Source organism: Panthera onca, chromosome C2, assembly GCF_046562875.1.
Source record: "Panthera onca isolate mPanOnc1 chromosome C2, mPanOnc1 haplotype 2, whole genome shotgun sequence".
NCBI lineage: Eukaryota > Metazoa > Chordata > Mammalia > Carnivora > Felidae > Panthera > Panthera onca.
The window spans coordinates 87,559,103-87,571,860 of NC_138347.1; the positions used below are offsets into that span (position 1 = coordinate 87,559,103).

A 12,758-nucleotide genomic window follows, 5' to 3' on the forward strand; every position below is an offset into this window, starting at 1 on the left:
AGGTCAAAAGCTTAAAGAGTTCAAAGGAACTGAAATAGTTGATGGTAAGAGTAGAAGTAATAAAAAGCTGCATAGGCTGTCGGGTGGTTTTGAGGGCCTATTTGAGATGGGTAAAATGAATTTGTAGTGTCACTAATATGCCCTGTTTGACTTTTTCGATCAATGTTTGGTCACTTCAGTACTGGCTGAAAGAAAGTAAGTAGTTGGGTTTATGAAGGTTGTGATTTTTGTCTGTTGAGTATGACAGAATAAAAGGGTGGGGTGCTGGCACCAACCAACTAGGGTGCTGGCAAGATTGTTGATCAAGTGCTGGATCTGGAAACTAATCCGTATAAGGAGGAAAATGCAGTTTGCAAGTAGTGGATGAATAAGCTCTGGGGGTCTAATGCACAGCCTAGTGACTACAGTCAACTGCACTGTGTCGTATACTTCAAAGTTGCTAAGAGTCTCGATCTTACATGTTGTCTTTACAAAGAAGAGATGGTAATTGTGTGATAGGATAGTTAACTCCTTGGTAATCATATTGCAATGTAGAAATCACATTCTTTAAAACTTATACAGTAACTACATAATATTATATGTCAATATATCTCAAGAGGTACCACAAACTCACTGTGTTTCACACTGGACTCCTCATCTCTCTTATGAACTTCTCCTTCGGGGAGTCAAGGACTTCAAAGTGTCTGGGATTTTAAGTACTTGCAGGACGGTCAGTTAGCCTATTCCTGTTTCATGGATACTAGCTGACCACAGAGACTCCTTGGTCAGAGACCAAGGACCACCTTACAGCACAGCAAGTAGCATATCCTGGTGTTGGTTTGTGTTAATTTCCCCATGCTTTTCAGTTTCTATGAGGCTAACACAGGTGGGACTAGATGGATGCCACACATACAGTGGGGTTTGTGTCACAGCCCAGAAACACTGAGCTTGCGGAATTGACTGCTTTTACAGTTAAGTGGAAGCAAGCCTGCTGTGTCTTGGGGTTGAGGAGACATTGTGTCATCCCTCAAGGTTGCTCGCCCCGAATACATCCCTGAGAAATGGCCCAATTGAAAGTGACTAGGGCCTTATATTTTGGCTCACCCAGGAGAAATGTGTAGGGACGTTCAGGGACCATGGCCTCTCCCAAAAGTAACCCATCCACAGAGTGGTGGTGATGAGGGAACTGCTTTTTGTCATTCCTGTTCATGGTACCTCCATCCTTTTGGACACCCAGGCTGGAAAATCTCATTCATTTGGTACATACCATAGTCTGTTCTGAGTAGCCCTTGCCACATGCTACTAGCCTTGTTACCTGAAACTGGATTTGCCTTTTGATGAATGTTGAGCCAAAACACACAACCAAAGAACAGGAAAAGGAAGGTTTTACTTGTCATAAGTAAAGGAGAATACCTTTGTTTGTTTGTTTCTTCCCCAAAGCAGTGTCTCCCTGACTGACAAAATTGAGGACATTTTAAGCTGAGGGTGCGTACATATTCATGAAGGGGTTTAGGCAATGGGAAATACAGCATGGAGTTGAGGCAAATGTCATCTTAAGGTAACTAGGTCCAGGTCAAAGTCACAAGGAACGATAGTGCTGACCTCTGCTTCTATCAGTTCTCTGGCTCCAGTTGGACTGATATCTGAGTGCTCAAAGGGGTGTAGATCTTGCAAAGTTAACTCTAGAATGTGGGTCAGGTCACCTGGCCTGATAGTGGCTGTTCTCACATTCTTTCCTGAGATGTCTGGGGGCCTCAAATGACTTTTTTTTTTTTTTTTTTCCCAACGTTTTTTATTTATTTTTGGGACAGAGAGAGACAGAGCATGAACGGGGGAGGGGCAGAGAGAGAGAGGGAGACACAGAATCGGAAACAGGCTCCAGGCTCCGAGCCATCAGCCCAGAGCCTGACGCGGGGCTCGAACTCACGGACCGCGAGATCGTGACCTGGCTGAAGTCGGACGCTTAACCGACTGCGCCACCCAGGCGCCCCTCAAATGACTTTTTAAGAAAGCTATGTCTGTTGGTCTTTTTCTGGGGACCCCTAACTCTTTGTGTTTACAGTTGGATATAAGCTCTTCTTTGAAGGGTCATTTGTGTGTGGGTGGCTTTGGGTGGAAAGGCAGTAGTGAGTGGGTAAAAAGTGGCTTTGAATACCCTGTAACTAATGAGATCTGTTAGAGCTCCTTGGTACTCCTTTTGAGTACATTAGCAACTCAGTAAGCAAGATTTACACCAATTTTACTTGCTTAGGAGTTTCTGGAACTCAGGAAATGAAGAAGCATCAGAACCAGAGTCTTTAGGATTTGGGGGCCAGGGATATCTTCGGTATGATCCAGCACGGGCAGTTAAGGTTGTGAATTTAAAGAACCTGTGAATGCTACTTACCTTCAGTTAGGCAGAATGATATTCCAGATTGGCTGTAATCCAGTCAGTCTGGTAGTCTCTGAGGAACATACTAAATTATTAAACAGTAGGACTTTGTCATGAAATGGTTAAGACTTACAAAGAAAGTTACCCAAATTTGCTGAAAATTTAGATAATGGAGAAGTATATTACAAAAGTAAATTGGAAATGGAATATTAGAAGGATGTCAGCTCTTCTCAAATGTATTTACAGTTTAATGCCATTCCAGTCAATCCCAATAGATTACTTTGTTAGTTTGACAAAATAAACTTAAAATTAACTCTGAAAAATAAACAGATACTTATACTACAGTTGAAGTGAATGAAGGGTAGACACCAGAAACAAATTTTCTCTTATGGGAATCAGAGTCTCTCTTATGGGAGTTTGGGGTTGGGATAGTCTTTTGGGGCTCTAATTTTGACCTGAGGAAACACAAACTGGATCTTGCGCTTGGAGAAGCAGAAAAAAGTTATTTTGTAGAAAGAAGAAAAACAAAAATATGAAGAGAAAAACAGGACAGGTAGAGAACACTATCAGTTTTCAGCTTCTAGTTTTGTGCTGAGGTAGTAATATTCTTGCCTTGTGGTTCTGTGATTCATCCTAAATACTTAGCTTAATAAATAAAGGAAAATTTTTTCTATTTCAAGTTAATTTACCAGAGGAGTGTCTTGCGTGCTAGGGATGTAGAGAAAAAATAAAGCGAACAAGGTTCCTGCCTCAAAGGAGCTTTCGTTCTACCACGAGGAAATGGACAACAAATAAGCAAATACATGCTGGGTGGCAGCGTTAAGTGATGTTATAGGATAAGGCGCGTACATATGTGCTGTCAGTAAAGAAAGATCCCTCTGAGGGGGTAACGTTTGAACAAAAATCCAAGAGCAAGCAATGAAAATACCAGGAATAAGAGCATTTCAGACCCAGGAAAGAGCAAATATAAAGACACTGAGGCTGGGGCCCCTGGGTGGCTCAGTTGGTTAAGTGTCCGACGTTGGCTCAGATCATGGTCTTATGGTTCATGAGTTGGAGCCCCACATCAGGGTCTTTCCTTACAGTGCAGAGCCTGCTTTGGTTACTCTGTCTCCCTCTCTCTCTCTGCCCTCCACCCCCCTACCTCAAAAACAAACTTAAAAAAAACAAAAAGCAAAAAACACTGAGGCCAGATCCTAGTTATTGTGTTCAAAGGACGTCAAGAAATCTTCAGAGTGGCTGGAGCAGAGTGAGGGGATGGTGTGATTGATAAGGTCAGAGAGATGTGTGTGAGAGATTGTGTAGAGCTTTGTAGGTTAAGGTAGAGAGTTAGGTTTTCCTCAGAATGGGAATGGAAAACCATTGTAAGACTTAAAGCAGAAGAGAGACTTGTGGTTTTTTTTTTTTTTTTTAAGTTTATTTTGATTTTTTTTTAAAAGTTTGTTTTGAGAGAGAATGGGGGAGGGGCAGAGAGAGGAGGATCCCAGGCAGGCTCTGCACTCTCAGAGCCTGATGTGGGGCTTGAACTCACAAACCATGAGATTATAACCTGAGCCGAAGTTGGATGCTTAACCTGCTGAGCCACCCAGGCACCCTGGGAGACTTGTGTTTTAAAGGATCACTTTGGGGGGCACCTGGGTGGCTCAGTCAGTTAAGCGTCTGACTTCGGCTCAGGTCATGATCTCATGGTTCGTGAGTTCGAGCCTCTCATCTGGCTCTGTGCTGACAGCTGGGAGCCTTGAGCCTGCTTTGGATTCTCCTATCTCTGTCCCTCCCCCCACTTGTGCTCTGTCTCTGTCTTTCATAAATAAATGTTAAAAAAAAAAAAAAAAAAAAAAGGATCCCTAGGTTGCTGTATTTAGAATAGATTGGGAAGTGGTCATCCACAGTAGAAAGGAGACCAAATTAGATGGTGGTGGCCTAGACTGAGGTAGTCAAAGTGGAGGTAATCAGAGTTGGTCAGATCCTAAATATTCTTTTCTGAAGGAAGAACTGGCATGCTTTGCTGATGGATTACATATAGGGTGTGAAAGAAACAAGTTAAGGATGGCTCCCAGGTTTTTGGCTGAAACAGTTGGAAGGACTGAACTTTCATTTACGGAGACAGGGAAGACCTGGGGTAGAGTGGGGTTCAGCTTTGAAGTATGAACTTTGAGGTGCTGATTAGACATGTATGTAGGGATAACTATTGGTGCCCTCTGACGTATTGCAAAGTACTTCTCACTGGTCTGTATTCTAGTACTAATGATCTGTAATTTAGTCTTTTTATTTTTATAATTACCTTTTTTTTTTTTTTTTTTTTTTAAGTTATTTATTTTGGGAGAGAGTGTGCATGCTCTAGCAGGGGAGGGGCAGAGAGAAAGGGAGAGAGAGAATCCCAAGAGGCTCTGTGCTAACAGTTCTGTCCCAGGAACCCCTGAGATCATGACCTGAGCTGAAATCAAGAGTCTGAGCTTAACCAACTGAGCCACCCAGGCACCCCTGAAAGTAGATTAATATGTAAATGGACAACTAAATCAGTCTCTGTCACTGTTTTTGTTTTGTTTTGACAGTTGCTTTCACTTGTTAATTTCTGAGCTAAACAAGTTAAAGGATGAGTGAACTGGAACAGTTGAGGCAGGAAGCTGAACAACTTCGGAATCAGATCCAGGTAAGAACAAAGTTTCTTGTTTTGAAATTTTAACACTTTTATTCAGTACCAGCAATGAATAAAATTTGTTCATTGTTTCATCAGTCTACATATATTAAATTTATAAGGCTTGAAATGGTCAATTTGTTTTTATCATACCTCTGAAGTATTCTATAAAAATTATTCCTGAAAAATATCTCTGTGGACCTAATGGCCTCTGTGTCCCTAAGAAGTTAATATTATATATGGAATTCCTGCTGAAAGGCAAACCTCATTCTCTTCTTAGTTACATACCTGGAATTGTAGTTTAATTTTTGATGCAATACGATGAGGCAGGTATTATCACATTGCAATTGTAATACACTAGAAAAATAGGAAACTCTAAAACATTACAGAAAAACATTAAAAATTATTAGTGGCATAATAAAGACATGTCTGTCATCTTTCACTCTTGGAAATCAACTCAAAACAGCAAAGATCTTAACAAATAAAGTTCCATCTTAAAACAAAATTAAAAGACACTTAGGATTTCACACCAAGAGTCAAACGGAGTGATGCATCAGGGTGTGAGAAGCCTCCAGAGAAAGGGTTTCTGCAAAGTGGGGAGCACTCCTCAGCAACAACACCAGTAATCCTCTTGGGAACAGTGGAAACAGATGTTTCCTGGACAGAGGGGTATCAAGGAGCAGAGATAAACGATGGCGTGTCTATATTCCTTCATGTTTAGGAAGCCTCTTAGTGAGCAGGGTGGAGGAAAGAGACTGAGCTGTAGCCTGGTGCTGCCTACTTTTTGCAGGGAAAGCAAAGGCTGAAACAGATGAAGAACTTCAGCGGGAAGTGAGGAGAATCCCTAATAACTTGGAACACTGCTGACTGCTCCCCTCCACCCTGCTGCCCCTGCTCTGAACCTTTTGCAATGGCTGTTTCAGAAGAAGTCTTCTGGTTTGAAAGTGAAGAGTAAGAAGAAAGGAACAGGCACAGGATCTATAGAAGGATATTAACAAGAGAAGAGAGGAAAGGAGCAGGAAAAACAGGGGTGGCTGAAGAACATGCGCCAAGAAAACATTGTTTCTGATTGGATTGAAATTATAACCAAATGTTACTGCCAGGAATTCAAGGAAGTGAATTTGGATGTGAATAAGAACTCTGAGTTTGATAGTGTAGATGTTTGAATAAAGCTGTCCAAACAAAGAAGGGATGTATTTTGCCTGTGATGATGAACGAAGGCTTTATAGAATAATCTGTAAATTAGATGATGTTGCCAACACCAGAATGAATTCTCAGTGATCTCTACTTGGTATCACTTGCTCCACATGCTGAACAGGACTGACTCCTTGGCTAAGCACATGGTCACATGACCAACCATGTCATTTAAAAAATTCTATTCTCTGTATATGAACTTGGCTGTTTTTTTTTTTTTTTTTTAAATTAAATGTAAGGGAGATCATATGGTATTTGTTTTTTGTCTGACTTGTTTCACTTAGCATAATGCCGACAGGGTCTACTCATGTTGGAAATGGCAAGATATCTCTCTCTCTCTCTCTCTCTCTCTCTAAGTAAGCTTCAGTCCCAGTGCAGAGCCCAACACAGGGCTTGAACTCCTGACCCTGAGACCAAGAGTCTGATGCTTCACTGATTGAGCGCCCCAGGCACCCAAGATTTTTTTTTTTTTTTTATGGCTGAATACTATTTCTGTGCATGTGTACATAGATTTTCTTTATTTACTCTTTTATTGATGGACACTTAGGTTGTTTCCATGTCATAGCTATGTAAATAGTGCTGCACTGAACATGGGTGTGCATATATCTTTTTGAGTTAGTATTTTTGTTCTGATAAACACCAGAAGTTGAATTGCTGGATCATATGGTAATTTTATTTTTAATTTTGTTGAGGAACCTCCCTATTGTTTTCCATAGTGGCTGCACCAATTCACATTCCCATCAGCTGTGCACAAGGGTTCCCTTTTCTCCGTATCCTTGCCAACGCTTGTTATTTCTTGTCTTTTTGATACTTGCCATTCTAACAGGTGTGAGGTAATATTTCATGGGGGTTTTGATTTGCATTTCCATGATTTTAGTTATGTTGAGCACCTTTTTGTGTGTCTTTTGGCCATCTTGTATGTCTTCTCTGGAAAAACGTCTATCCAGGTCAGCTGCCCCCCCCCCCTTTTTTTTTTTTTTAAAGATCATTTATTGTCAAGTTAGCTAACATCCGTGTATAATATACAGTGTGCTCTTGGCTTCTGGGAGTAGATTCCCATGATTCATAGCTTACATACAATACCCAGTGCTTGTCCCAACAAGTGCCCTCCTCAATGTCCATAACCCATTTTCCCCTCTTCTCTGTTCATCCCCCATTACCTTCAGTTTGTTCTCTGTGTTTAAGAGTCTCTTACAGTTTGCCTCCCTCTCTGTTTGAAGCTATTTTTTCCCCTTCCCATTCCCCATGGTCTTCTGTTAAGTTTCTCAAATTCCACGTATGAGTGAAAACATATAATATTTGTATTTCTCTTATTTCACTTAGCATAATACCCTCCAGTTCCATCCACATTGTCGTGAATCTCTGCCCATTTTTTGATCAGATTGTGTTTTTTTGGTGTTGAGTTATATCAATTCTTTATATAGTTTGGACATTAACCCCTTATGGGACAGATCATTTGCAAATATCTTCTCTTATTTAGTAGGTTGCCTTACTGTTTTGTTGATGGTTTCTTTTACTGTGCAAAAGCTTTTTATTTTAGTGTAGTTACAATAGTTTATTTTGCTTTTGTTTCCCTTGCCTGAGGAGACCTATTCAAAAATATGTTGCTAAGGTTTTTTGCTAGAGAGAGAGAGAGAGAGAGAGAGAGACACACACACACAGAGAGACAGAGACACACACATACAGAGCACGAGGTGGGGAGGGGAAGAGACAGGGAGACACAGAATCTGAAGCAGGCCCCAGGCTCTGAGCTGTCAGCACACAGCCATACATGGGGCTCAGACTCACCGCAAGACCATGACCTGAGCCAAAGTTGAGTGCTTAACCAACTGAACCACCCAGGCACCCCTGGTTATTCTTTTGTTTTGTTTTGTTTTTTAAGGTGTTTTATGTTTTATGGTTTCAGGTCTCACGTTTAGGTCTTTACTCCATTTTGAGTTTATTTTTGTTTGTGGTGTAAAGTGTCCAGTTTCATTCTTTTGCATGTAAATGTCCAGTTTTCCTAACTCCATTTATTTAAGGACTGTCACCCCTCCCCCCCCCCCCCCCCCCCCCAAAAGCATCCTTTGTCGTAGACTAATTGGCCGTATAAACATACATTTATTTCAGGGCTCTGTCCTGTTCTGTTGATCTGTGTGTCTATTGTTGTGTCAGTACCATACTGTTTTGATCACTGTGACTTAGTAGTATGGTTTGAAATCTGGAATTGTGATACCTCCAGCTTTGTTCTTTCTCAGATTGGCTATTCAGCTTTGGCTATTCAGGGTCTTTTGTGGTTCCATACAGATTTTAGGATAATTTGTTCTGGTTCTGTGAAAAATGCTATTAGTGTTTGCCTGGGGATTGCATTGAATCTATAGATCGCTTTGGGTAGTATGGGCATTTTAACAGTATTCTTTCAATCCATGGGCATGGTATATTTTTCCATTTTTTTTAAATTGGATTGTTTTGCTTTTGAGTTGTCCAAGTTCTTTGTTTTGGATCTTAACCCCTTATCAGATACAGGATTTACAAATATTCTCTCCCTTCCAGTAGGTTGCTTTTTCATTTTATTGATGGTTTCCTTTGCTGTGCAGAAGCTTTTTGGTTTGATATAGACCCACTTGTTTATTTTTGCTTTTGTTGTCATTGCTTTGGGTGTCCAATCCAAAAAATCATCACCAAGACAGATGTCAAGGAGCTTACCACCTGTGTTTTCTTCTAGGGCTTTTATGGTTTCAGGTATTCAAGTGTTTAATCCGTCTTGAATTTATTTTTGTGTATGGTGTAAGATAGTGGTACAGTTTCATTCTTCTGCTTGTGGCTCTCCAGTTTTTCCAACACTGTTGAAGAGACTATCTTTCCCCTGTTGTCATAAATTGACCACATATGCATGGGTATATTCCTGGTTTCTCTGTTCTATTGATCCATATGTTAATTTTTATGCCAGTACCATACTGTTTGGTTACTGTGGCTTTGTAATGTAATTTGAAATCAGAGAGCACGATGCCTCCAGTTTTGTTCTTTTGTCTCAAGTTTTCTTTGAAACCACAAAAGACTGTAAATAGCCATACAGATTTTAGGATTATTTGTATTTTTGTGGAAAATGTATTTTGTGGAATTTTGATAGGGATTGCATTGCATCTATAGCTTGTTTTGAGTAGTATGGGCATTTTAACAATATTCCTTCAATCCACTAGAATAGAATGGCTTTCCATTGATTTGTGTCTTTAGTTTCTTTCATTTTTTTCTATTTTCAATACACAGGTCTTTCACCTCCTTGGTTAAATTTATCCCTAGGTATTTTATTCCTTTTGATGCAGTTGTAAGTGGGATTGTTCCCTTGATATCATTCTGACAGTGAATTATATGTGTATAGGAACACAATAGATTCTTGTATGTTTTGTATGTCTTGCAGCTTTACTGAATTTATTTCTAATGGTTTATTAGTAAAGTCTTTAGGGTTTCCTATATATAATATCATATCATCTGCAGATAGTGACAGCTTTATTTCTTCCTTTCCAATTTGGATGCCTTTATTTCCTTTTTCTTGCCTCATTGCTCCGGCAAGGACTTCCAGTAACATTAAAGTGGGAAGTGTGGGCATCCTTGTCTTGTTCCTGATGTCAGAGGAAAAGCTTTCAGCTTTTCATTGTTGAGTATGATGTTATCAGCTTGTCCTTTATGACCTTTATTATGTTGAGGTACACTTCCTTTATACCCACCTTTGTTGAGGTTTTTTATCATAAATGGATGGTGCATTTTGTCAAATGCCTTTTCTTCATCTACTGAGATGATCATACAGTTTTTATCTTTCATTTTTTTAATGTACTATGTCACATTGATTTGTGGATGTTGAGCCATCCTTGCATCCCTGATATAAGTCCGACTTGATTATGGTGTGTGATTGCTTTAATGTATTGTTGAATTTGGTTTGCTAATATTTTATTGAGGTTTTACATCTGTGTTTATCAGAGATAGTGACCTGTAATTTTCTTGTGGTGTCCTTGTCTGGAATGATTGGCCAGGCACACGGTCACATGTTGATCTCACTTAATCCTCATAGCAACCCTGTGAGGTAGATGGTGTTGCTTTGTTTCACAGCTGAGGAAACTGATCCTCAGTGAGATTAAATAACTTGCCAAGGTAACATAACTGCTCATCCAGATTTTTTTGAAGTCCAGATTCAGGATTCAGCTCAGGTATATTTTGGTGCCAGAGCCTGTGCCCCAACACCACTGCTGCACTGCCTCCCAGCTCTGCAGTCTGTACCAACATCCTGCTCTACATCCTGTGTTGTAGCCATATATTTCTGGTGGCCAGTTTCTGAACATGCATTGCTCTTTCCCAGTTTATCACTCTTTTACAAGTTGTTTCCTTTGCCTAGAATTATGCTATCTTTGCTCCAGTTTTGCTCCTATGACTCCAGTTCATTGAGTCCCCATCATCTGAAGACTCACCAGAGTCCTCCAGTTGGATTTATTCTCCCACTTATTGGAAGGCCTCATGGCGTGGTGGAAAGTGCGTGGGCTTCAGATTTTAATTATTCTGTGGCCTTGAGCAAGTTTAACTTCTTTGATGCTTGGTAGCTTTGCTGTAAAGCAAAGGTTGGTGGAGACGATTAAATGGAATGACATGCGGGGCGCCTGGGTGGCTCAGTCGGTTAAGCATCCGACTTCACCTCAGGTCACCATCTCGCGGTCCGTGGGTTCGAGCCCCGCGTCGGGCTCTGGGCTGATGGCTCAGAGCCTGGAGCCTGCTTCCGATTCTGTGTCTCCCTCTCTCTCTGCCCCTCCCCCATTCATGCTCTGTCTCTCTCGGTCTCAAAAATAAATAAAAAAACGTTAAAAAATTTAATAAATGGAATGACATGGAAAGAACTTACTAATAAGCGGGAAGACCTTACTCCTGTAGCACTTTGGACTTGTGTTATAGGGCTGATCACAGCTGGCCTTGTTTTATATAGCTCCTTGTGCACATTTGCCTCTGCTACTTGTACTTGGCTGGAGAATTCTTTGCCTTAATCCCCTTCATATCTCACCAGCCTCCCAAACACAATTGCATGGGTGCAGGTGCTCACTGAATCATCTCCTGTGATTTCAAGTTAACCACATGTATGTAAAGTGACAAAATCATGACATGTTATATTTAAAGATCTTCTCTCTTGCTTTCCCCCTCACTTCTAGAAATATTAGCTAACAGTATACTTAAGTATGGTATAAACACATGACACAATAGAAATGTATGCAATTTTATGCAATATGATTTATTTTAAATTAAAAACTGATTAAAAAACAGAAAAACAGATTTTTCCTTTGTTACTTGGAGTGGGAAATATATCGCTTTTCTCTTGTACAAAGATGTCTTGTATTATGGTAGACAATATGAATTTCAGCCTTTATTTGGAATAATTTTATATTCAGTTTTATAATGGATAAGTGTTCATAAGAGTAAGTTCTCTGAATGTGAATAGAGTCTTTGCGTGATTGGCAAGTAACTGTTATTTGTAGTATGCTTATATTCCAGCGTCTTGATTTTTACTGATTTGCACTATTTAGTAATTTTCATGTGCAGTTTAATTGTGCTGTTAATATTACAAGCCCTGTAGGAGGGCCAGGATTTTTTGTTTTGTCTGCTGCTGTAACTGTGGTGCCCAGAATAGTACCTGACACAATGTTCAATGGATTTTTTTTTACTGAATGACTGAATTAAGAAAGACGACCTAAGCAAGGATTTTCATAAAGCTTAAAATTAGAGAACCCTGTTTTTAGAATATAGTCTTGTACTTTACCATTTTTGGAACGTGGCTCAGGCCATCACTATCCTTTCTGGAAATTCTTTTCATTGTCGGAAAATGGACTAAATTATTCCTTGCCAAATGAAGTTTCTCAGCCTACAATTTGACTACGAATGAGAGAATCAAATCATGTGTTTGTGTAACTGCTTAAGAATATCCTTACATAGAGATATTCTAAGTGTTCTAAATAGGTTGAAAGGGCAGCTAAAAGGATCCTGTGTTCCATCTGGTCTTTGCTGCAAGCAGAGGCAGGCATTTTCCCCTTGGCTGACTGGAACGAGTTGTCCATTTGGGGCATTTATTCAGCAAATACCATGTGCTGCCTCTTTGCACAGGAGTCGACTAAGCTCAGTAGGGAAAAGCAGTTGAAAGAGGATACTACCCTAATTTTTGAGAGGAAAAAACAGTTTCAAGTCTAGTAGGAAGAATTGTGCTTCTGATTTTCCCATGTATATGAATCCTCTAAATTTGTTGGGAAACTCCTTTGAAAACATTTTGTTGCTTAGTAAATGTTATTTTGTCATATTGATTCCTGTTTCACCATCTTCTTTTTGATAATTTCCTTCAGATTTAAGGTCATTTTGAAATGCCATCATATAATGCTTAAGCATAAACATCTGCTTACATAGAAGGGCCTTGCTATTAATATAAAAATATAGATGTGACTCAGTATCAGCTGTTCCTTACTAACATAAATTATTTTCTATCTTCATATTGGAGCTAAAATATTTTATTCCTAATTGCAAGTATGCTGTATATAGATACTAAGCATTTTAAAGATGTGTTGTAGACATTAAAAAATA

At 39.8% G+C, this 12,758-nt stretch overlaps 1 protein-coding gene across 1 annotated transcript in view; it reads left to right on the forward strand.

The window, feature by feature from the left end:
• Window positions 1–12,758, forward strand: part of GNB4 (G protein subunit beta 4) — a 61,194-nt gene that overhangs the window by 21,327 nt on the left and 27,109 nt on the right. The window contains exon 2 of the mRNA XM_078453196.2: window positions 4,903–5,000. Within this exon, the coding sequence (XP_078309322.1) occupies window positions 4,944–5,000 (57 nt within the window). The 5' untranslated portion in view covers window positions 4,903–4,943. The remainder of the gene's footprint in view (window positions 1–4,902; window positions 5,001–12,758) is intronic.